Raw genomic sequence first — 26,422 nt, 5'->3', positions numbered from 1 at the left:
GGCAAACACTTAAATGTATGGGAATAAAGATAGTATGAACACTATCAGATGTGTCAGCTAAAAAGAAAAATTAGAATACTGATCTATCCAAATTAGTATCTGATCTAGTTCCACTAAGCAGGTACAACTTTAATGTTCTCCTTCTATCCTTCTATCTCCTTCTATATAAATCCAGGAAATGCTTCACCCCAAGTCATGTGCTGTTCCCCATATGGACAAGATGGGCTATTGCATAAAAAGCATCAAGAAATTATCATGAAATCCTGTGTGCCAGCTTCCTCACTGAACAATTTCTATCAGCACAGCAATGAGGCATCCAGCTACACCACCTCTCAGGACACTGCTGACCTTGTTCCATTCATGCTCATTCTGTTTTCTGTTGAGCAAAGCCTAATGCAACAGCCTTCCTAAGTTACATCTCTGCTGCTGTCTGTGGAACTCCAATATAATGTAATGTTTCAGAAACAACTGAAAATGCCACATAAAATCAAACAACATGGACCTTGCCATTTAGTTCAAGAGGTACAATGGTTCTTAGAGTAGAAAGACAAATTATATTACTAAAGAAACAATTTTGGAGCAGTCATTTATGGCCATATGTAGACACATAATTAGGCTGAAAAATTTAGTTCTATAAATGCAGCTTTTAAGAGCTCTAGATAAATTCAAAATGTGGACCTACTTCTCTTCAAGACAAGAAGCTTTTGAAAAGAATTTAGACAAAGCAATCAACTGATTTAAGTGAGACTTTAAATGATCTAGAGAGAGATTTTACATGAGGTCTGATTTTCAATCTGCTTTCACAAATTGATCTATGGGAAACATCAGAGGCATAGTCACTTGCTTGAGCAACTAGACTTTTAGGGTGAGATGGTAACTGAGTACTTGAAAGATGTACAAGGGATAATTCTTTCAGTTTTAGAATACTGCTTTTGAGATCACAAGGAGTATCTCCCATTACAAACTTTAAGGAAAACACAATACTGAAAAAAAAAAGAAAAAAAAAAAAAAGAAAAAAAAAAAAAGAAAAAAAATGAAGCATCTTGCTGAATCTATGCTAGATTTTTTTTCCTTTAAAATTTTTTGGCCTTTATACCCATAATGAATCCCTAGTAGGAGAAGCAACTGTTATCATTATTGACAGCTCAACCATGCAGTAATTTACCAACATTTTAATTAATGAGTTCTCTACCAAGAAGGCCTGTAGGTCTTTATGATAATGACTAATACTGACTAATCCTTGCTAACTCATCCACATTATTAGACATCCTGCCATTATAAAAGAAAATTCACTAGTGATAACAATGATAAAAAGTATCCAAAAAATAACTGTTGGTACAATCACTGAATTAACATGTCATAAACCAAGCTCTAAAGAGAAAACTCACTTTGTAACAATCATTTGCAATGAGCTGCAATAGGTTAAAGGAGTCCCCTGATGTTTCCATCTTCAGATAGAGCTTCCAGGCTAGCTGTGGTTTCTTATTCATAATATCTGCAATAACAAGAAAAAGCTGGAATTGTGAAAAGAATATGCTATGCACAATATTCAGTGGCAGGTGGAACAGATACTCCTGTATTTCTTTGTTTAATGTAAATGCCTCAGCCATGAGCATGAGGCTGGGAAGGGGAACTTGTCCTTAACTTCTGCCTTACTAGTGATAACAGCCAATTCAGCAGAGAATACCAGTGTCAAAAGGAATAATTACACTGTTTACATCTTAATTTATATTAATAAAAAATAAACAGATAAGCAATAAGAACAACTCTCATGATTTCAGATGTGATTAAGGAACAGAATGGAAAACATCAGAGAAGTTTTTTAAGCAGGACAATGAACTATGGCAATCCATTTATATGGTAGGATTTAGGATTGTGTGTTCTTATTCACAAAAAAAAAAATTGAATTGGCACCAAACTGAGGTCTTTAATACTTGGTGCCCATGTCAGTCCAAACATTCAATTCCCATGATTCATAACAAATCAAAAGGAGAGGGCAGAGGTTGAAGCCCCTTCAAGCATAACAAAACTTGTCATTACTAGAAAAAAAAGTTTCTAAATTCCTGATATCCCGTGCTGGTTTTAATTTTGCATATATGACTAGAATTTTTCATTGGTCTTTAAACATCACTGGTATACATAGTTAGAAATAAGTGAATCTGAATCTTCTATCTCAATGAGTAGAAATTCTACTAGGGTGTTTAAACACAAAGGTTCTATTTCTTGGCGATAAGAAGCAATTCTCTTGAATCTATGGTTGGTATTCATAATTCCAGGTTCATTCAAACACTGGGAGAAAAGAAAATTAAAGTAAGTTTTCCTTTCTTTTTCAAACCTTAACAGCTGCTCTGAGAGTACCTGGCTATTCACATAAGGATCACTCTTGTGCTTTTTCAAAAGAGTTATATCTGTGTCCATTGTGTCTATACTTATATTGCAAGTAGAATGGGTGGTAATCAACAATAACCACATAACACCAAATCACAGAATTTAAAGACTCTTCTCATTTAGGAGGCAGCAAGACACCAAATTGGATTTATCTCTCATCAGTTCCAAATACCATATACAGTGGTAAACAGCCAGTTCTCAATTTCCAACACCAATCTACCTACAGCAATGCAGTTCTGTGCTAACCCAATATTTTTTGACCTTATCTTAAAGAAGAATTTGGTATAAATAGTACTATAATACTAAACAAAAAATTACATTCTGTTATGCAAAAGGATGTATCTCTGTACTTTTTGCCCCTTGGAAATATTTCAGCATTGAATTGTTTACTACTCAATCCCTAATTGTACTCTGACATTAATGTATTACAATGTGATCTGTTAGTAATTTACATACTTGACACAAAAAGATAACTATATTCATCATTCCCATAAAAAATTCAAATAAAACATTCATATATAAAACACTCAAACACAATGTGGTACTGCAGCTTAATTAAAAAGGAAATAAACTGGCACATCCTAAAACAGAGTCATAGATAGGCATCCCTATATGTGATGTGCCTGTCTGGAAAGACCATGTCAGGAGATGTTCACTCCATCTGCAATATGGCATAACATCCCAAAGCATACATATTTACATTTCAGGTATAACTGCTGAAAATGGTCTGATAAGAAAACATTTTCGTATTGAGGCACTGTAAGGAAAATGAATTAGCCTAAGGAGTCTCAGACTTGAGTCCTTAGAAAAACCCACTTCTATACGATTTTGTATGTGGCACTGCAGCTGTGTACTAAGGTGTGCTCTGCAGTGTTTTAAAAACTGGTAAATAAAAGTAAATAAGATTTGCCATAGAATATTAAACACAGCAAAAGCTTCCTGGATTCAAGGAAATTCAAGGAAAGGACTCTTCTAAGAGTTTTTGGAAGAAAAACACATGCTGGACATTATACGAATATCCCTCAGGCACAGGAGTTTTGACAACATGTAGAGTAACATGGTAGGAAGAAAAATACTGTATATGCTTGCCTGATTCCTCTCTTCCCTAGACATCTGACAGTGGCTAACCTTGAAGGCAGACAGACCCTTGAGCCTGACCCAGTATGTATGCTTCTGTTTTATGTTTTACTCTGAACATTTTAGAGTTGTAACTCAGTCTTTTAAGACAGAAAGTCTTCACTCAAGCAATTGAGTCGACAATTGAGAAGAAAAAGGGTCACTGGTCAGGACAAAGCTGTATTGACAGTACTATAACAGCATTGCACTGAAGCAGTAATTGCTTATAAAAGCCAGAGGTATGAAAGGTGCCATAACCACCCACACTATAACTAGTGCAATCAGCTTTTCACTTTCATAGTCCTAAAACCACCTACAACATTAAATTCAATTAGGAGAGTGGATTGCCAAGACTGATGCAAGAGAGGACGATCTGTATTCTGCAATGCTGAAAGTAAAGTGACTCACAGCAGCGAGCCAGCCAGCTAAGGTAAACAAAATCACTTTTTATCTTCTCACTCTGGATCAAAAGGAACACCTGCAGGAAGAAGGAAAATAAAAGATTATACACGCATGTACTTTTAGACAAACAGAAGGCAAACCTTCCTCATTTCAACACACAGATAAGGTTTAAGTCACACAAACAACTGCTCATGAGAAGAGTATGGGTATGCAATTGCAGTGTAGGGGGCATCCCTCTGTGTGAAGTAGGTGGAGGATTCACACAGTGCTCTGTTTGTCAAGGGACTTGTGCAGCTTCAGAACACCAAGCTGTGCAGAGGGTGCGGCCTGCCCTGAACAAGCACCAGTGGGCGGCCATGCAACACAAACAGCACAAAGGAACACTGGGCCTGTGGGAAAAGCTATTTGGAATGTGTTTGTTTAGAAAGCAATGCAAGCAATTGTATTAGCATCTTCTGGAAATACTACAAGTTTCACATATAGATGAGACTTTCCTTCCATACATGTCAGATCGTTCCAGGTCTGCAATAAGCCATTTCTAACCATTTTGGTTTCAGTAAGATTTTCAGGCAAAGCATCCATCTTTTGTACTTTACTGTACAAATACAGGTTTGTTACATTCTGCATAAAAAGGGATGTGTGGGGGAAGTTAGACATTTTAAAATGTACTCTGGCTTTGCTCAAAGAAAAAAAAAAGCCATTTATGCCTCTCTCAAGTATATTTGTAACTATGCTGGATGCTACTGGCAAAAATCAAAATATCTTTACAGGAATAGATGCATGTACTGGAACAGTGAGTTACACAAATTACCAACATTTGTATTGCTTAAACATTGCTGATCCCCTAATTTAGAGGGGGAGGAGAAGGAGTAATAGGGAAGAATTCAGCATTATCACTGTAAGTAGCACTTTATCATATGTTTTATTTTATTATGTCCAGGGACGTATGCTTTTAAATAACTTAGTAAGTGCTACATGTAGGTGTTTTACAAGTTTATGAGACACTGGGGAAGACTGAGCTTTATATGGAACTGTCATCACAACCCAAGATCAAACATGAGGCCAGATGAATCAATGTAATTATATAATTCTGGTATTTAAATGCATCACCTATATAACACAAGTTACTATAGAACAGCTTCTAAAAACATAAGAGGAAAAATGTAGTTTAATAGGAGTTTACAAATTTGTGTTTCTTTATTGCCTAGTTGCTGCTAAAACTTACTTATAGCATTATCATTTTTATGGAGTTTCAGGAATCAGCATAGCCTGCTAGCATAGTTTTGAAAGATTTTCAGGAGGCTAAGTGAATTGAAAGCTTGTTGAATTGAAATATATATCCATCTTCCTTACAATCTTGGATTTTTTTTTTAAAGAAAGATGCAATTTCAGGTCACAGAAATGAAGGGGTGAGGGTGCTGGATGGGAGGGTTGGGTTGGGGGGGAGAGACAAGTTGTAAAGCCAAGGGGGCTCTATTGTTGACAAACCTGGATAATTAAAAAGTTAGAAAGACTGGAAAAACAAAACAAAACATAAACCCCAAACCAACCAAACCTATATGATTCACTTTAGACTATGTGGTGTGGGATTTTTGTGGCTTGTCTTCTTTTCTGGTCTTGTGGAAAATGTTGCTTCCACCTTCATAATAGCTATTTGCTTTTGCATATTTTAGTTGTAATTAAGTTTCTGCTGCACAGACATAAAAAAGTACTGGGTGTAGAAGTTAATCTCTTCCAGCTGCATATGAATGCTGCTGAATAAGATAGTGAGTGCTTCCTCTTTCCCTCCCACATATCCCAGAGGAAGATTTTTTTTTTTTTAACACAAATTTCTAGGGACATCTAGAAGCTCTTAACTATTCAGTGTCTTTTATCATGCCCTACTCAGTCTGAACAAAAAGAGTGCCTGGGATGCCAGACAAAGCTTAGAAAATCTGATTAAGAGGCCATTCTTTGATCAATTAGAGGTAGCTGCAAGCACTCTTGTGATGCACCACAAACAGCATGACTCCCTGTATACCTCACATTACAAGATTAGCAAGATAATCTTTTCTGAATAGTGCTGAGAATTTCAGTTCCCTTAAGAAGGGGAAGAAGATGTTCCACAGAACCTGCTTATTTTCAACCAACATGAAGTTCTGGGTGAAGAAAAGGAAGGAAAGAGGGGAATATGGGGGAAATGTTTCCATTGTTTTTTTTTTTTTTTTCAAAGAAAATAAATACATACCTCTTCAGCTTCACTAAAATTGCCCATTGCAGCTTTGGCTTGGGCATAGTTGAAGTTAAAAGTGTCATTGTTGTAGAAGTAACTCTGAAAAATATGGACAAACCCCAAATAAATACAACAAAAAAACCTCCTCCCATGATAAAACAACATTAAAAATACATCCCCCCTGCCTCAATCTGAGTCAGACCATATAAAGAAGACAATGGGAAGGAAAAGAAAATCCCACATTAGGAACATACGGTATTTATAAACAGTGGGCAGAAAAATTATGGACTAGCTTTTCCATCCTACATTCATGACTACAAACACTGCTGAAACATTCCACAATATTAACTATGAGAGATCTGGAAAATGTTCCAAGCTTAAAATTGCAGTGGCAGCTTTTGTGGGTATAATTTTCACTTGGGGCATGTGAAGACATGCTGTGCTGCCATGGTCTCTTTCACTTCCCAAGCACTTATTTCACCCCTAGGGTGGGTAAATAGGCAGTTGACTTCCTTGAATCTTAAAGGCAGTTTAAGACAAACAAAACAGTTTGTTCTTCCAAGACTTGTCAAGTTTTATCAAGCGATCCTGTGCATCTGGTTATGTGATGGATGCTAATCTGACAAACTGAGTCTCATGATGGAGGTGAAGCCACAGTACTGAGCTGTAGCAGGCAGCACACTAGGTAACAGCACTTCTTTAAGCAAGCCTTGCTTAAAGGTACCCTTCTCTCTAGTTGAAGCACAACGCTGAGTTTTTCCCTCCCATAACACTAGATGTGAAACATCTGGTTTAGGATCCATCAGATTCAACTAGCTTTATCTTCTCTGAAAAGCTACATGGGTCAAAGCAGTAAATGTAACTCAAGGTACTGGTTAGGCTGCTATTTGGGGTTGACCTGATCACAGTCAGACTGAAGTATAACTCAGATGACCAAAAGTCAGCTGTGTTCTACATTCAGCACTGTCCCACACTGCCAGACCAGTAGAGCTGGCAGAGGTAAGATAGAACGCAATATCAGCTGTAAGCATGAATGGGATTGAGGATCCCTGCCCAGCATCCGTGCAGTGCTTACGAGAGAGCATAGAAAAATAGGTGGTTTATCCAATATAATTACTGCAAGAAAGCATCTCTGTGTGCTTAGCAGCAAGGTGCTTCCTACTCGTGTAGGAAGATCAAACTTTTGGGTTTTTTTCCCCTCTTTAGAGTGAGGAGGAGGCAAAAAGCATAGTTGGGACTGCACAAAAGGTAAACTAAGCAAGGCACAAATCCCTTTCCCAGTAGTATCTTCTTTCATGATGTAGGGACACTGAGGAACCTCTTCCTTTCACTGTCACAGGCAATCTACAAAGGGTACTGATTTAGTTCACCCACACACATCAAGCTAGTGCCTTGAAAGGAAAGGTGAGGGATTACCACTATTTGCCAGATGCCCAGGTTCCACCCAAACAGTCTATGGTAGCGTACACAAGCCAGCAAATACAGCGAGCTGTGTGACAGCAGGAGGATGAACCAATTGGGGTGAACCTTAAGCTCAGTTTGTGAAAACATTTCAGTGCCCTTATGGTGAACTAACTATGGGTTTCACTATATGAAGATTACGACACTTTACTGGATTCTTTCTTAACAGTAGTTTCATGTGAATCAGCACAAGTCCCAGGTTAAGCAAAGCTGGTGAGCCAGATGCTAGTTTTACTGCATGAATGCTTTCTTCTGTTTAAGTAGATGCCATTGTATTTTTTTAATTAAAATGGAGAAGAACCTTTGTCAACAACCAAACTCAAAAAATGTGTCAATCTGTCCTGGCCATATAAGTGTTAGAGACCAGACCTACTGGAAAACCAAAACCAGGAGAAATTAAGAAGTCCTGCTGATAATACAACACATTTACAGCAGCTATTTTTTTTTTTTTTTTAACCACATTGTATGTACTGGACTTTACCCTTCTGAGGTCTTTTTAGAGATCTTCAATGTTTTCATAAAACCAACTGTCCTCTGAGTGATGTGAGATACTCTGATACCCAGCTTAAAAATGAAGAATTCCCATTGTGGCCACAACTCAGCAGAACCTGAATCAGGTTGTTTTTCACTGAGTTAATCCCTGACAGTGTTACAATGTCACCCTCAGGGCAGCTGGCAATACATTTATGTCCTCTGAGGCTTTCTTATGCCTAAAGCAGTTTTAATTGATCATGGATGAAAACAGTGTTTCTTGAGAGAATACCAAGCAAATAATCTTCACAGAGGGCAAGCTCTATTTTAAGAGCTGCAGAGATTCAACTGAAGTTTATTCCTGTGAATGAAACACAAAAGTAAATCCATGTACACCTTGCCTATAACATGGTACAGAAATAATTATTTTTGCATTCCTGTGACCTATAAAGAAGGGAAATGGTTTAAGTAAATCTGAGCATGGCTAGTCTCAGCTGAAAAATTATGAGAATGATCAATTACTTCAAAAGGAACAAGAAAGAAAAGTTGTACTAGGCAGTAAATTTTTGTCCCATATACATTGGAAGTGGTTTGTAATCACATTTAACTTTGACCTTTTCAGTTTAAAACTAGTTGTTTAAGAACCTTTTCAAGGAAATGGAAAGAGCTGAGGATATCTGTGGAGGAGTTAATTCCACTATAAATGTAAGAAATACACAGAATTAATTATCTGGAAATTACCATCTATACCCATTGGCAATAAACTGAGATGAGATGACCAGCTCTAACTAGAAATCCAACTTTTAAATGTCTCAAGTAAGGCAAAGCAATTCTTACTGTTAATTTCCTTTTTTTCAATTACACACATACTCCAGTTTGGAGTGGTGGTGGTGTATCTCTTCATTCCACTACACTGGAGCCATTCCAGTGGCTAAAGCCACTGGGATTTCTTCAAAAGTCTCCTTCCAGACAAAGTTTAAAATCACTAAACCTTCACCCAGCTGCTTTTGGGCACCATTACAACCACATGTTTTTCTTTAGATCTTGTACTCATTATAACATTGTAGTTATAAGGAGTGTATCTCATCTTGTGTATCTCCCAATTCTTTTAATAATTTAAGATTCTCATTCCTCTTTCTACTAAACACAGAGTTGTTTCAACTCTAGTTTCAAGCCACTAGAACAAGACTGTAATAATTTAATCCATAATCCCACTCCAGCCTTCCTCTTTCCTCACATCTGACTTCAACTGTGTATCTGTAAGTTATACCCATTCTATTCACTGATCTGATAATGCGCGATGTTGACTTCAAGCTTCTCTTATTTTGAAAAATGCAACATTGCCTGCAGGGTACTCACACAACTTCTGCAAAAATAACATTCCTAACTTACTGCTTTGGTAATAATGCCCTATTTTAGCCCTTCAGTGACTGCTTTCCCTGTAAAATGTAAATGTTATTCCTTTCAGAGTCCCTCGTGTCCTACCTTCTTTAGACACTCTTGTTCACTAAAATGTTGCCCGTAAGTATTAACCAGTGACAATAATCTCCATCACTCACTTGATAAGTCTTAAGAAAACATTTGGGTTTTTTCCTCTGTGCTGCCCACCCCATAAATATTCACTTTTTTTTTCATTGTCTTCCTTTAATTATATTTCTTACCTTCTGTGATGCCACCAGAAAGCCTGATAATGATTAGATTAAGTGTGATAAATCCACCATGCTGCATGGTACTATTTTCTAAATTGCTTCTTTACATTTTAATCCATTTACTGTACTGAGCACTTATGTCCCCCTTTCACTCCTGTGCTTTATTTTTACTGATTTGTTTCTGTATCTTTTTATGTTTCCATTGTGTCTCACATAGTACAGTCTAAAAGTAGTGATGCCATACATTACAGTACTACCAGCACTAAATAATAATAATACTAACCTTGATTGAGTTGAGGTAAATTAGGACATTAGGAAATTGTCTAAGAAGAAAGAAGCAGGAGGACATGCACTGTCTCCCTGGAATGGTATCTAAAATTCAAAAGAGAAATGCAAAATTGTAGAATTTAAAAACACATGGTAATGGGAATCACTGCCAAGATTGCTGGCACCTCTGAAAGCAGCTAGTTTCTAAAAATAGTGTAGCTTGCCTTTTCAGGCAAAGGACCATACTGGAGGTTAAGAAAAAAAAATTGTTCATCTTGTCAACTCTCTCTACAGCATCCAATAACTTTTACAAGACTTTGTTCAACAACAAACTCTACAGAGACAAATAACAATTTTACCTAACAGGCCTTTTCCATGACACAATTTACATAGTATAATTTTACCATTAATTATTCTTACTTTTAGGAAATGAACCTTTATACAAAGCCTGAGTTTGCTATTCTTACACCATTAGCCTTCTTTCTTTAAAATTATGTTTTTCAGTTATCCTTGACAAAGAAACTCTACATATTTTAATTTTAGTTTGAGTTAGAGAGTAAACTTGCTATACTGAAAATATTGTTATAAAAAAAGAATTAATATACAGGAACACGTAAAATACTAAGTTATATCAGACAGTATGGAAATTAATGTCCATGCATGTGTATTACCACATTGCTCACAAGAGGCAAAGGCATAAATAAGTTAGACACATTAGTTAGAATGAGCATCACTCAACTTTGCTGCTACCAATGCCATCATAACTTTGTTGCAACCATATTATGCTATCACCTACTCTGACATTGCAAGCTGTGTTACTGAAAACCATCTCAAAGCTTTTTAAAATATTCTGAAGTAAGCTTACTAGGACTAATTTTTCTAAGACCCAGCTAGCAGACATGGATGAATTCAGGTAGCAGCTGGGAAGGCCTAAATGGAAGTGATATCAAATCACTACTATTCCACTACATCAAGTGATCGTTAGAGAGGATGCTGCTCTGTGCAGTTTGGAAAGGTGACAAGGGATAAGATCCTAAGGCCACCAATATCCCTGAGGTAATCTGCTCCTGACTATTGGCTACCATCAATCCATCCACATCAAAAAATTAAAATAACTTCTCTATATAAAGAAATTTCATGTAACAAAAGACCAGTATTTTGACTCTATACCACCACACAAAATTGAGCATTCAACTGGAAAACTGTATATTCTCCTTTAAATATAATAGGTAGTAATTATTCCTGGAAAGCACTATATAAGATGTCAAAATACATTTCATAGGAAAGCAAAATAGTCTCATTTTTTATCTTTTAGCATTAGGATATACTGATCTTGGATGCCCTGTCATTTCCATATAGAGACATTAAATCCTTATCTGTGTCTGAACCATACCATTCAGTTCTCTAACTTCAGAAGATTATTTGGTTTTTTGTGAAATAACCTGTTCACTTGGGAGCAGCAACTGGCCTGTATATTTATCTGTCTTTTTTTACATGCAGGTATAGTTATCATGACAAATATATGCCTTTACCAGACGATAACAGAAACAGTTTTATAAAAACGAGCCAAGAAACATTGATTAACAAGACTAGAGATAAGTCAAAAATGTCCCTTTTCTCTGAAATTTGATTTCTGAAGTTCATAAAATCACAATTTATTTTGAACAAAATTTTAAAAATGTAAAACATGCAAAAAAGACTTAAAACTGAGAATGCATTTTTAGTAAAAATGAATCACAGTAACAAAATATTAGAAACACAATATTCCCATAAACAATTTGAGTGTTTCTGAATTTTAGTATTCATTCTCATGTTCACATTTTGGCAGAAAGTTTTATTATCCCATCCCCCATATATTTTACCAAAAGATTCCATTAAGAAAAAAAAAAACAAACAAGTAAAACATCTATGTATCTCATACAACTCAGCAATGAATACTACCTAGTGACAGAAAAACTAGAATTTTCTAATTCACCCCACATGACTCGTGCAGAAACAGGAAAAATTTGAAAAAAATCACTTGAAAAAATTACTTAGGGTGACTTAAGAGAACCTCAAAGAAAAGACTGCATATAGTTCAGAAGAAATGTTTCATTCCTCTCACCCAACATCAAATATGTCTGAGGTGGTCCTAAAAGAAGACCACTGAAAATAAATGGGATGCTTTTTTTAATTATACTTTCAGTGGTTTTGGGTAGTTTGTAAGACTTATGCTAAGCACCAGGAGCACTGCATTTATTGGGAATGTTAATTTGTTTTCACTGATGTTCCTCTTGCCCCATTTCCTCCTTAAAAGAAATCTGATCTGTTTAATTTCCCATCCAGATGAGACCCTAGTAGAAGAGTATGAGAACTAGCTGCAAAAATCTACTTATATCCTCCTTCATAATGTCTGTTCCATTTCACGACATCAGAATTACGAATTTTTATCAAGCTTAAAAAAATCAAGCTTATAATTTTTATCAAGCTTAAAAAAAAACAAGCTGTTGTTCGGGTGGTATGTCTGCTGCTAGAGAATGAATATTGACTCCTACAATCCAAGTGCTTCTTGGATGCTTTTTAGTTTTTGTTTTGTCTGTCCCCTGTTAAAGTGCACAACATCCAACATGAGATAAAATGTGTACATTTAATGGAAATGACTTGCACATTAATTCCGTTTACTCCATGTTCCTTGAACCTCCAAGGCAGAGATCTAATTAAGAAAAGCAAAGGGCTTAATTGATGACTACAAATGACTTTACAAATAAATGACACTGTGTTCCTCCTAAACTCCTGTTGCTGCTTTTCTTAATGCAGTCAATGGGATTTCTACAGTTAATAAAAACAAGTCAGAAAAATATTCCACATCTTCATTTTAATCCATTATTTTTTGATAATCCACATTAAAAGAAGAAGTCTTGTAGACTGCTGTGGTTTAACCCCAGCTGGCAACTAAGTACCATTCAGCTGCTTGTTCACTACACCCTCCTGCCCCCTAAAAAAAAGTAAAGTTTGTGGGTTGAGATAAGAATAGATTGATAACTGAAATAAAATATTATTATTAATAATAATAGTAATGAAAAGGGGAGAGAGAGCGAGAGAGAGAGGAATAAAACTCAGGAGAAACAAATGACCCAGAATACAATTGCTCACCACCAACCCAGCTCCTCTCCAGACCACATTAAGCCCCTCCCAGCCAAGTCCCCATGGTTCATGTACTGAGCATGGTTTTCTATGGTATGAAATAACCCTTTGGCTCATTCAAATCACCTGTCTGGGCCATGCTCCCTCCCAACTTCTCGTGCAGCTCCTCACTGGCAGAGCATGGGAAACTGGAAAGTCCTTGACTTTGTAACAACTTAAACATCACTGAGTTACTAACTTTATTCTCATATGACATTCAAAATGCAGCACTGTACCATTCTCTAAGAAGAAATTTAAGTCTATCCCAGGCAAAACTGGAACATAGGCCCAGTTGCAAGAAAGACACAGCAAAGGATTTCCTTACTCTAGCAAAAAATTACCTACTTCTGTATTATAAATCTGCAAAGCAGTTAAGCAACTTGATAAAGACCTCACAGGTCCTTGGAAGGACTAGCTGGATGGGAAGTGCTGAAGCATGATGTACACACTCGAACAGCATGGCTGGCTACTTAGGAAAAGCTCAAGTATAAAACCAGCAAGAATTCTGTTCTCTGTTCTAAATCCAGCAAAACAAATAACCACAAGTATTCAACATAGTGGCTAATATGCTAAGTTACCTAAAAACATAAGAACTATTATATTGGATCCAAGGTTTGTCTAGTTCAGAGGTTGCTGGGTAAGAATATACAGCTATAGAAAGAAGATATTCTAATTTTACATATAATACATACTGTGGTATGTGATGGCACTTCTGCTAAATTTTATCCCAGCTTTCAACAACACTGAGGACTTAATCACTGCTGAAAAATTGTGTTAAACAGCCAACGGCCTTTTCATCTACAACATTTTTTTAATACATTCTGGTTCTCACAAGTTTCTCCATCAAATAAGTTGTGTTATGTGAAAAAGTAGTTAATGCTGTTTATTTTAATTGTCTTAAGTGATAATTTATGTCAATGTGCTTGGATTTTTGTATTGTACAGTAAATAATTCTTCTCTATTTCTCTTTTCCTTGTCATTTATGATGTACATAATCAAACTCAGTCATCATTTTCAGCCCATGTATTCTGCTTTACTTAATCTCTCATTTTCAGTTAAAGAATCTATCGCCTTTCTTTGATCATCCTTGCTGTATTTATTGTATCCTTTCTTGATCTACCATTTTTTAAAATAAATGTAAGAACCAGAATTGTAGACAGTATTCAAGGAAAAGAATCACACCTGTATACAATGACAGTAATTATTTTTGTTTTCTCTTTCCTCATCAATTCTTAAGATCCTCTTCAACTTTTCCAATAATTTTGCTAAATTTAATTTGCATATTATTACCCAGTCTTATATAGTCTTTCACATCTTTCATCATTGTGGAAGCTTTTATTTGTACTACTATGGGTAATTTTGTACCATTGGCAAACCTACTCATTATTTGTATTTGTCATTATTTGTCTCCTATAGCTCATTAATTATGAATACAAGCCCTTTCTTTAGAAAACAAAAGGTTCTTTCAAGTGTTCAATCAGGTGCATTTTATCCTTTTCACTCCTATTCCCCTGTAAATTTTCTAATTTTCTGCTAGAAATGAGAAAGGTTATTATGCAGCTTCTCTTAGGATTAGTACAGTGGGCATTTTTTGAGGTATTTGCAGATTTTGAATTTGATTATACTCAGATGACTGTAGTGCAATTGTCATTTCATAATAAAATTTCAACTCAGGTGCTATGTAATTCAATATTGGTCCAGAGTTACCTGTTCACTTGTGCTTTCTCTAAAAAAGATAGAAACAAAAAGTTCATGCTGTTTATTACACCATGTAATTGCATTTATTAGGTCAATATGGGCAGAACAAAAGTCTCCAACTATTATTTATCTTCCTATATAAAATCTGTAACCTGTTTATTACGCCACTGTTCCTGTCCATGCTGGCTGGTGAATAATTTGGCTTCAATATGGTGAGTTGCCTATCTAAACATATAATTGAAAATAATATTATTTTACTCACTGATAAAGAAAATATATTTATTTTGAGAGAAGTTTTCTATAATATTTAGAACCACTTTTCCACTGGCATAATCTATTTATCTATATTTATGTACAACTTGTGTTTATTTAACGTACAATCCCTATTGTACATTAAATAGGAACAACATCCTACATGTTACCTTCCTCCTATCACATTAAAAAATATTTTAGTTTTTAGCTTCCTCTCCTAAAATCAGGCATTCCACTTGATCCAACTTCTTTAAAAGCATCTAATATTTATATATAAATACTTACATACTTGGGCTTCATGTCCTTGGTTTTTTGTTATATCCTACCTAGACAGAACTGTGCCTCCTCTATTTCCTATGTACGATTTGATGATCTCAATCTGTTACTCATTTGAGGTTAAACAAAACCCCTCACACTATTTTACCTTTAAAGGAATTACCCATAACTGTGTGCTCTTCTCTATGGCAGCTTCTTCCCACAAACTTTTAAGAAGATGACAAAACAGTACCATAAGGGTAAGATGCTCACAGTACTGATGCTTCCTTTTACCTCTGGATTGGAACCAATCCTTCCCATAGGCTCGTTTTTTTCAAGTAATCCACCTTCCTAAGTGTACTACATTTCTGTTGCCATTCCCCCTGCCCCAGCCATTGAAAGGCTGAAGTCTCAGCTTCTCTATCTTTATTTTGCATGTGAGTTTAAAAGTATTTCACAGTAAAATTCAGACTTTTGGCTTCCTAATAATTTCAATTCTGGGCTGTATCTTCACAAGAAATCCTTACCTATCTTTTCCCCGACTATCTCTGTATTATTTTTATCCATTTGTGCTCTTGTCACTCATCACACCTGCATGACTGCTACAGGCATTAAGATGTTCCCACTAACCGAGTCCTCCACTGCTATAGTTCATATTGTTTCTTTCTGTTTGCTGGGATCCCAACTATGAAGAGACAGATTCAATGCAAAAGGAATGAGTTAGGGAAATTTCATCTATGGAACCACTTCCAGCCTTGCAACATGAAATTCTCTGATGCATGACCTCAATAGTACCAGGGCTGCAAGAGGAACAGAATAGAATGGCTTAACATTATTTCTGGGTATTTCTTTCATCAGTGATGCCACTCTGTCTCTGGAGCTCCTTCTCTTTAGTCACCATGGACACAGGAAACAGCATTCACTCTCTGAGGACCATGAGCTGTCTGTACCATAAACATGCACAAGTTACCCACCTAAAGAAACAATACTAAGTGCAAATGCCTACAAAGGAAACTGGCAAGCCCCATTTAGTCTGAATTTCTATGTTACAACTACTGACAAACTTCATTTGGGATTTTTGGTTTTGGCAGAGAGAAGATAAAATAAGAACTTGGTTTGGTCCATTATTGAGTAAATAAAACTAAATATTGAAACTGTACTGGTTTTGGGGCATGGTGGAGGGTGGGTTATAATGCCTTTTTTTTCCTCTCTTATTGAAGCAAGAAGTTAGTCCCAGAGCTTCCATTTATCCGTGTAGCCAAAGTCCTCTTTACATTTTTATAACTCTCAGTTTCAGAGCACGCTCCATGCGAGGACTCTATGTACTTGACAGGCTTTCATTAGTGGTCCTAGATTTGTACCTGGGTATTTCTGCCTGTGAGGTTTCAGCCACTCACTTCATCTAATTAATTAGGCTGGGGTCTTCTGTTTCTGTAATGGGATTATTAGGCAAAGGCAAGCTGCCACAGAGTCTCTCATGAAGACTTGCAGTTTGCAGTACAGCCTCTTTTCCAGATGAACTCATACAGTAAGGTTTGGAATCGAGACTTCTACTTTAAACTTTCAAATTTGTTTTAGACTTTTTGAAACTCATCCTATAGAAACAAGAGCCTAGCAATATTCCTGCTAACAGACAGCAGTTAGACACAGATATGATGGTATATATTTGGATATTTTAAGATGGCTTACTTAATGGAAAAAGAACATTTGAAACATACCACATTCACTGGCTGATTCCCCCACCAACTGGAAGAACTGTTGAGCAATTTTCAGATGATCTCTCTGGAAGAAGAGTAAAAAAGAAATCCAAGATGAGTTACAGGGTTGATGCTACAATACACAATGAAAATATGCTCTAAGGAACACTTAGGGAGCAACTAACAGATAAACGAGGGCTGAAGCAAAAACAGACAAGGTAAATGTGTCATTCTATGTGTCTAGATAAAGAGGAACACTGTACAAAGCAAACAGGGATTTTGGAAACAGGATAGAGAAATTAAATTCATCTTGATTTACTATCAAGACCAGTAACAGAAATTTGCATTTCACTCGTTCTTGACTGATTATTGTACAGGGGGTTAAGAGACTCAGAAATCCTGCAGTCTAAATAAGAAATGACTGCCTCTTTCACTGCATTCCAGTTTCTACAGATCTGTTCACATTGTGTTGTTGGGGAAGCTGGAGAACCTCATGAGCTTTACTCACCGAGCCCATTTCTTGTCCAAGTGCTGCATTTACCACCCCTTTGAGGATGTACTCCTGAAAAAAAAAAAAGGTAAAAGGGATCAGAGAAGACATGGTAAAGATTTCAGAAGACACATAAAAGCCTACGTGTACATGATTTTCTTCATTAATTCAACTCTATTACAACTGAGTTTAGTAGGTAGCTGGTTAATGTGGTAGTGCTTAAGCACAGTACTAATTTAGTCCCCCAAAATACATTCTACTTGCTAGGTAGTCCCTTCTACTAAATATGTTAAGATGCCAAGGGGGTGCTGTGTTTTCTGCTAAGTCTTATGGTCAAAAACAATGCACCAGGAGGAACATGGTAACATCTTTTCGTGCCCTCTTCACCATCATATCACCAAGAAGTGCATGATTGTTATACTAAAGCACTGATCCCCTTTCAAATATGCACATTGGTTAACGATAACCACTGACATCCTTGCAGCAAAATTCATGGTGTTTGTGCTCTGTGGTCATGTTACTCCAGTGAAATTAGCAACAGAAGTTGAGTACCCTGTAACATCTAGTATGAGAAACAAATATAGTTTAATTCTTCTCTGAACAAATTTTTCTCTGCATGTAACAGACTCTTTTGTCTTAATAAAATCTTATAATTATGACTTGTATCTATAAATCTGTTTTAGTAGGTACTCCTGATAAACCAGGACTCCTGATAAAGAGGTAAACACAGAAGAAGAGAGGCATCTTTCAAGAGACCAACAACAGTATGTAAAGAAATATTCTGAGAATACTAGCCAGGATAGTAAGTAATCATTTTAGCACACCGTCTTACAGAGGCCAAATTATTATCCTACAGGCATCGCGACAAAGAAGAAACTTGAGAAGTACTCAAGGAGGTTTTACAAGTAGTTTTGCAAGTATTAGCAGGGAGTTCTTTAAAAGTGTGAGTGAGAAATGGAAAACAAAAAAGCAGAAAGATTCTCATTTCAAAATGTGATCAAGAATTATTAGCCAAGTATATTGGGACAATATCCTACAATAGGAACAACAGGTGCAGAAAACCATTCAAGTAAGTTCTGCTATACTGAAAAATGCAAGAAGTGTAAAGCGACATCAGAAGACACTCCTCACTCCTCAGTACAGAATCACCGGATCTGTGTTTTTGAGGTTTTCCTTTTCCCTCCCTCCCTTCTTCCCTCCCTCTCTCCATCTAATTCCTTGCATACACTAATGAAAGGTCTCTTTTATGCCCAGCTATGTGACCTTTGGAAAATAAACAGCAAAGAGGAATAAATCAGAGACTAAAGATTTTGGAACAGCCACAGAAGAAAATTACAGTAGCAGGCAAGGGACACTGTAGTCTTCACTCATGGCAGCCAAAGTGTGATGGGATTAGAAAATACCATTTATTAAAATTGTTTAATCTAATCTAGCTAATTTTAATTGAAATGGCTTCAGGACAAACTATAGGAACATTTCAGCTAGCAAGTCTGAGGGATGAAAGCCACACCAGGCAGACAACCAGCTATAGTTGTAAGAGGGCTTTTACCTGTGCAGTAATGGTCCATTTCCCAAAATCAAGGCAGCACACAACAGAGCTGTATTCTAAGTTGAACCCAGCTGGTACAGTAATAAACTGTAATAAACTGCTAAAGTACTCATATAGGCACATATATAATACTTTATGCATGCACATTAAATTTATTGTTCATGAAGGGCTGAAAACACAAGAGTTTTAAGAGTAGAAATGGGCAAGCTGTCCTCAGGATACCGGTTTTGTACGTGGCAGATTTCTTATCAGTTTATAACCTCTGTCTTTATGTGTCATGATATCATTTTCCAATTACCTGTGGAGCTGTAGGTTCCAGGTCCTTAATCAGGTTATAAGCCTCCTGCACATCATCTGAAATGCCAGACATTCGAATGCATGACAACCCATAGCACACTGTATTAGAACAAGTCACTCATCCTCTACAACATTCCCCGATAGTCATAGACTAAGAAATAAACCATTTAGACAGGAGGAGAAAGATTAACTATAAATCATTGTGCATTTCTATCACAATGGTGATAGTTTTCTAGAACTCAAATAACAAATACAGAGTGAGTAATAGCTTCTTTATTACTACAGTTTTCCTAGCAGAGATGGTTTGGCCCCTTTGTTCATAATCCAATGGCTGACTTCTCAACTGCACAAGGTCAAAATAATAAATCCATCATCTTCCTGTATTTTGTTTTTGCATATTTATTTAGCCCTCAAAGAGAACGGGGTAACATGATGCTGTAGGGAAACTTCATCTTTTCCTTAGCAATATTTCAGCATCTGTCCAGCAGATCCTAATTAAAAAGGAAAAAGCACTACTAGTATTGAAGTCTAAATGTGAAGTTTGAAATCTATAAATAACTTCATTTCCACACAAGAATTATCTAAACTGAATAGATCCTAAACTTTCCCTGAATTAAAAAATACGTTGGCACTATGGTTGGCTTTGCAAATCAACCTAGTGAAGATCCTCTGTTACTGGCAAAATTTTGTTAATACAGCGTTACACCAACTGCCCACACAAATTAGCCTTATCAAATAAAATTTTTTTTTCAACTAGAACATACAATCCATGCAACCACTTAAGGCAATATGCACTGGAGCTGCCAGGCTCCCACCCATCACCTCTGCTTTCTTACCTTGACTCCCTTGAACAGGCACATAGTAAGGCAGCATTACCTTTGCTTTTCTTTTTTTTTTTTTTCTTTTTTTTTTTTTTTTTTTAATATTTTTGGCTAGCTCAGGCTACCACCACCACAAAAAAAAAAAAAAAAAAAAAAAAGACTGTAAAAGACTGTAACCCTTATTTTTATCAACACAGTATAGACCATCAACACAGAACTGTGCTCTTCAGGCTCCAACAGAAGTGACAAGCAAATCTCATGGCAGCAGATTACAGCAGGATACCAGTTGAACTCAAACCCTGTTAGAAGTTACTCTGCTGAAGAGTTGAAAATACAGGATGCATGTTTGTGCTTCAATCATTCCAGTTCAGAGCATGTATCATCAGCACAGCCCTACATTTATCAGAGACATTTTAAGTTTTGGAGAGACAGCTGTAGTAATTAGAAGTAAGAATTTCTCACTTTCCTAACCAATGTTGCTACCCTAGCAAGACTTAAAAATGAAAACTTAGCCAAACGAGAAATGAGGTTTTAGTCCAAATTCCCCTTGATCTTGTCCGTACACAAGTCTTTTGTATATCACAGTAAAGTTAAGAACCTAACCAATGAAAATTACCGCAAAGTTAACAGCATATGAGTAAACAAGACTGATTTTTAACTGATGCATGAGATGCACTTTGTTTCCATGTAAGTAGAACTTAATTTGATACATATATTATTATCAACAATACTGTTGTGCAACATAATTGGTAATAGTATCAATATTGCCTATAGTGACACTGATAACAATAATACTGGACAGAAAGGTGGCTGGGGACGGCAGACATGGATTTACCAATGCCAAAATGTACTCACTAATCCAAGGCGTGACTGGTTGTGTGAATAAGTAGATAAAGGTTGATGCTGTATACCTTGACTCTAGCAATGTCTTTGAAATGGTCTCTCATACAAACTTGAAAGATAGGACTGGCTAAGTAAGACTATAAGAGGATAGAAAACTGGCTGGACTACCAAGGGAGAGTGACCAGTTGTACAAAACCCAACAGGTGGCTCATCACTAACCAAATGCCCCAGGGACTGATACTGTTGAATAACTTATTTTTATTAATGATCCAGATCATAGCATAGAGTATTCTGAGCAAGTCTGTAAATGATAAAAGATTGCGAAGAAAGCTCCCAGATATTGAGAAGCAGCTCAGTAGGGTGAAAAAATGGGCTGAAAGAAATCTGATGAATTTCAACGGAGGCAAAATGCAAGTCTTGCTTGGTTTGAAACGTGCCTGAGCAAGTCAACTGTCTAAAAGGCAATCTGGCAGACAGCGCAGCCTTGCAGCAAAGGAGGCACACTGGATCATATTAGCATGAATGGAACCATCACAGCAAGGGAAGGAATTCTTTATTTGGCACTTGTGAAGTTGCACATGAGTACTGTGTCCAGGCTTGGGATCTGAGGATCAAGACAGACATTGAAACACTGGAGTGAGCCCACCTGAGGGGTCCCAAGGCAGGAAGAGGACTGAGGAGAAACTGAGAGAACTGAGTTTGCTTAGCTTTCAGAGAAGGAAGGATCTCAGGGGAGATCTTATCACTGTCTACAATTAACTGATAAGAGGGTATAGAGTAGATGAAAACAGGTTCCACAGAGTGAGAGAAAGGCAGGGGATTCAAGGTAGAACAGAGGAAGTTCTAACTGCATGCTTGTCTGGACAAGGCTTTATCTAATTGGACCTGCCTTGAATCACACAGCCAGTCAACCCACTGTTGAATAAAAGAACACAATGGGAGAATAGGAATAGCTCTGAAAAACTCAGATATTATTCAAAGAAGTTGGCAAACACAAGAGAGATACAAGTAGAAAATCCTTACCAACTGATTCTGGCTACCTATTTGCATTCTTCAGGAATTGTAAAGTAGATTTTAATGAAATATCTTGTTCACAGTCACTTCGGTTCATATTTTGTTTGTGCTATATTTACAGAAATTGTTGTCCTTGCCTTTACAGGACATATGCCTACCATTCTCACATATTCAGGCAGAGGAGAGGTACCCTCACTAGAAACAAATAAACGCTACCATCCCCAAAGCCATCTCCTGCAACCCAAAAATTCCAATACTCTGCTGAAGTAGGCTTTTTTGAGTGCACAGTTTTATAGCCCTTCTCTGCAAGCCATGGGAACTTTCACTTCGCTATTTTACAAGGAACAGAAAGTGAAATAAATTACATTTTACTGCAAAGGAAAAAAAAGCATTGAATAAGTTGAGATAAGATGAATTAATGTCATCCCTGAAGCTATGAAAGAGCCAGAGGAAGGTGTATTTACCTTGCTGGAGATAGTAAATCACAAGATTCAGTCTTGCCTCAGGAATAACATCAACCAGAGGAGGTAGGACTTGCAAAGCCCCTTCTCCTCCTCGGAAAACCACCTGCAGAGAAAAGCAGCACATTGATAATCATGTATCACAATCTTTTCTATGATAAATTAATTCAAGGAAATTAATCCTTAAATTCCTACATAAACAGTATGAAAAGGTCAGTGGCTCTGGCATTAGTTTAATTCCTGCTTTAATGTAGCTGTAGAATTATACAGTGTGACAATCTCTACTCTGAAGAATATAAGTATTTAATGCATACCTAAAGATTAACTTATTTCAGCTTTTAGCAGCTCAAAAGAGTGAGACATTATATATCAAGAATTAAAAAGAATAACATAGTCTGAGTGAAGGGAACACATACAAAACTATAAACTGCTGATGATGTTTTCATATGAAAAAAATTTGGCTAACACCCCCACATTTATTTAGAATGACATAGGATCCTAAAATGATCAGGAGCAGTTGGGTATATTCCAGTTTCACATGACAGTTCCTCCAACAATATCTAATGTACTTATTCAATAAAGCACTGGCAAAAATACCAACATACAAAGTAAACAACACTAACTTAAAAAAGTCCAGTTTGAAAGCAGTTTTAACTCTTTGAGAAAGAAGTGTTAGCTTGTGATGACTGCTCTTGAAAAATGATAAAGCAAGTAACTGCCTGTCATTAAACATGAGCAATCTACTGTTACAAGTTATTCAGCAAAATAATAATACCACTGAATGGAAAATTAACCATTAGTTACTCTTATTGACTCTTTTACTGCAGAACACAAAAGTATTTTGGTTTTATGAGCATCTTTTTTCCTAGAACTCTCTGCTTAGTAATTTTGGGATGAAGGCCATTTTCATGAGCTATCTTTATTCCAGTCAAATTGTTCTGGTACTAAATAGAGTTCAGGTCATCCTGTCCTGTAGACACTAATCTACAGTGTCATTATTGAGTGGGCTCCACAAAATATCTTGCATAGGTACTCTTACACAACATACATTATTTTAATATGCCTTCATGACTAACAGCTACAGTATTATTATTTTCTTGACAGTCTCTAACTGTCAGGGAAAAATTCCAGGAAAAAAAGGAAATACACTTGATTGCACATTCATTATACTGGTAGGATTCCTGGAATGGGACTTATATGGCAGCAAAGACTCAATTAAGTCTGCAATTTTTCAAAATATTCCATTTTAGGAATCATCATTAAAAGCTCTACAAATGACTGCAGTTCATATTAAATCCCAGAAATGCATTACTTACCAGATTGTGCTTAATGAGCTCCTTGCCAAACTCAAAAGATGATGAGGCACAGTCTGTCAAGTTTTTGAGCTCTGCCTGGAATTACATATATTCCAAAATTTTAACATAAAACCAAAAAAGCACTGAAGCCTAAGTAGAGCTTCAAATGAGCTTCAAAGCTGACAGCAAGACATCTCCATTGGTGTTGGATTACTAGAAGATTTTGCCTTTCCACTTCTATCTAATTCTTTTAGCAATTGGGTAGTACATATAAACACAAGAGCAAAAGGGAAAATGGAAAGACCACTGTGCACATATGTGGACAGATGGGTTAATGCCAGGGAAACTGAAATAGGTGGCATTTCTATAAGAACATAGTGACAAGGTAAAAGCCATTATCAACATTACTGATTGAGACAAAGGAAAAGAAACATGTATGGAATCTTAAACTAAAATAAAGGTGAGTTGAAGGACTGTTCAATAGATACCTCTGCAGCCTTTCCATTGTAAAGTCGGAAATGGTTACAAGCCTTAAGGTTAAGAGCAATGGTGCTGTCAGGAACTTGCTGAAGATAAACAGCTAGCACTTCCTGTGATACATCATAGTAATCCAGTTTGTAATAGCACAGGGCCACATATACATTCAGAGCCAGGTATTCCCTGCAGGAAAGAGGATTAAAGAGAGCCTTTAAATCCCACCAGATAGTTTAACATTTTCCCATTACAGCACATTAAAATAAAAGAAAGCCTTCACATCTATACATATTTTACAAACACATCAAAACTGGGGCTTCTGAGAAATACTTAGGGCTTCTCTAGTTTGTCAGCTAGGACACATTCAGAGCATTTTTTTCCACAGCAGCTACTGCAGCTTTTAAGAATTACCAACAAAACTTTTGGTTTGTGAGTCTGGGAAATAGTGGCAACTTCACACCAAGGAAGCGTGCAGAACAGCAGCACCATAATTGCCCTGGCAGAACACGATTTTCTAAGCAATACACTCAAAGACATTTAATGTGCCCATAAAAGTTTGTACCAAGTACAATTATTTCAAAAAATCCTTGTTATTACAAGCAGTCAAGCCAGAAGAACTGGACAGAAAAAAGACAAGCATTTGTAAAAACGCTAAGTAAAAGGATAATTGTTATGAAGGTTACTCATTTAGCTTTGAGTGATTGTTTTTGCAGGACATAGAGGTTAAAATCTCTTTCCCAACATTACATGATATATGCATTATGATGGATTTCTCTGAAACATTCAAGAGGAGATAGTGTCAAAAGACAGCAGTATTCTGGGACAGCAGTTTCTATTCTATTAAAAATACTCCCAGCCACTTAGGAATTCAATTTGTTCCTTGTTAAATTCTGAACTAAAAATTTGCAGAACATGACAGAAAAACCTGACAAGTGTCCCAGAGGATAAACAGAGAAGGAAATAATTTCAGACTTAAAGGAATGCAAGGAACTCTGCATAAAACCCAAAAACTGAACTCTTCTAAGGAAGGCTAAGAGGTGAAGGAGAAGTCAGTAATTTAAGCAAAGTCCCAAGACTGGCCATCAGAGGGGAAAAAATAAAAAGACAAAGCAGGTACATAACCATATATCATTTCAGAAGAAATAAGTAACAAAATAAAAAAGATAGCAGAATGAATTAACCAACAATTTCACAAAAAAGAAAACAAGAGAGAGCAGATTTCTTTTTAAATGTGGGGTTTTCAATAATACTTTGAATGGACAAAATTGAGGAGCTGCAACTGGTGCACATTCTGTGATGGGAAATGGACACAGCAGTTATGGAAAATGTCTATTTTCAGAAACCAAGCAACTATTTGGAATTTAAATGGCACCAATAACATAGATGCTCCAATAGGGTTTAGAGATGCACACCGATTGTCCAGCAGAATGCGTTTGTAGATATCAATAGCTTCTTGGTAGTGGGACCGCATGTAGTGGATAGATGCCAGGCTAAGCTGATCTTCTGTAACATCTTGCAGGTTCTGGTGAGAGCTCATCAGTTTCTTTTCATCACTGAACTAAAATGAGTGGGACACATTCTCAGAAGAGTTCAACAAGAAAAGCTTTTTAATTAACCAGGTTAGTTTTGTCCTTGCTGGTAAACACCATCAAATATCTGGAAAACTGCTGTTACTTTAAAGTTAATTTGACCACTGGAGAAACACAAACATTAAAGGAGCAGATGAGTTCAAACTGGATAAATGTTAGGCTAAAACAAAGCACACATTTTCCTTTAAGGTGTGATTTAGATATAATTACATGTCATGTGCTTTGATGGATAAGAGGGAAAGAGCTGAATTAATTATTTCACAAAGAGAATTTTGCAACACAAAATTTCATTGTAATTATTCAAGACAGCAAAAATTCTACTGTTTGTAGATCCAAATCTAATGTCTCATGCATAGCAGAAAAACACAAGACTTGCAAACACACAAGCCCTAATTTTACTAGTCTTCTTTACAGCACTAACAAGTTCACTTTCACCAGGCTCCAATTTCTAGTTTCTTTAAGTAAATATTTATTTTTAAAAGCATTGCTGAATAGAACATTTAACACACACACAGAAGGCTAAAAAAGAACAGTGTTAAACATACCCATTACATTTGTA

At 36.4% G+C, this 26,422-nt stretch overlaps 1 protein-coding gene across 5 annotated transcripts in view; it reads right to left on the bottom strand.

Moving 5' to 3' along the window:
• The window catches only part of IFT56 (intraflagellar transport 56), a 46,982-nt gene that overhangs the window by 3,898 nt on the left and 16,662 nt on the right, over positions 1-26,422 (bottom strand). For 4 of the 5 annotated variants that reach the window (XM_053943941.1, XM_053943942.1, XM_053943945.1 and 1 more), the window contains 11 exons: positions 25,687-25,832; positions 24,289-24,460; positions 23,822-23,896; positions 22,509-22,611; positions 19,368-19,423; positions 17,539-17,592; positions 17,052-17,115; positions 9,983-10,071; positions 6,134-6,217; positions 3,913-3,982; positions 1,389-1,495 (listed from right to left, as the gene is read on the bottom strand). In XM_053943941.1, the coding sequence (XP_053799916.1) occupies positions 1,389-1,495; positions 3,913-3,982; positions 6,134-6,217; positions 9,983-10,071; positions 17,052-17,115; positions 17,539-17,592; positions 19,368-19,423; positions 22,509-22,611; positions 23,822-23,896; positions 24,289-24,460; positions 25,687-25,832 (1,020 nt within the window). Of the gene's footprint in view, positions 1-1,388; positions 1,496-3,912; positions 3,983-6,133; positions 6,218-9,982; positions 10,072-17,051; positions 17,116-17,538; positions 17,593-19,367; positions 19,424-19,671; positions 19,858-22,508; positions 22,612-23,821; positions 23,897-24,288; positions 24,461-25,686; positions 25,833-26,422 lie in introns of those variants that run through there. The other variant, XM_053943944.1, reaches the window with a different exon arrangement.

Source organism: Vidua chalybeata, chromosome 5 (genome assembly GCF_026979565.1).
Source record: "Vidua chalybeata isolate OUT-0048 chromosome 5, bVidCha1 merged haplotype, whole genome shotgun sequence".
Taxonomy (NCBI): Eukaryota; Metazoa; Chordata; class Aves; order Passeriformes; family Viduidae; genus Vidua; species Vidua chalybeata.
The sequence above is the reverse complement of the archived record's forward strand: the minus strand, read 5'-3'. Positions and strand labels throughout refer to the sequence as shown.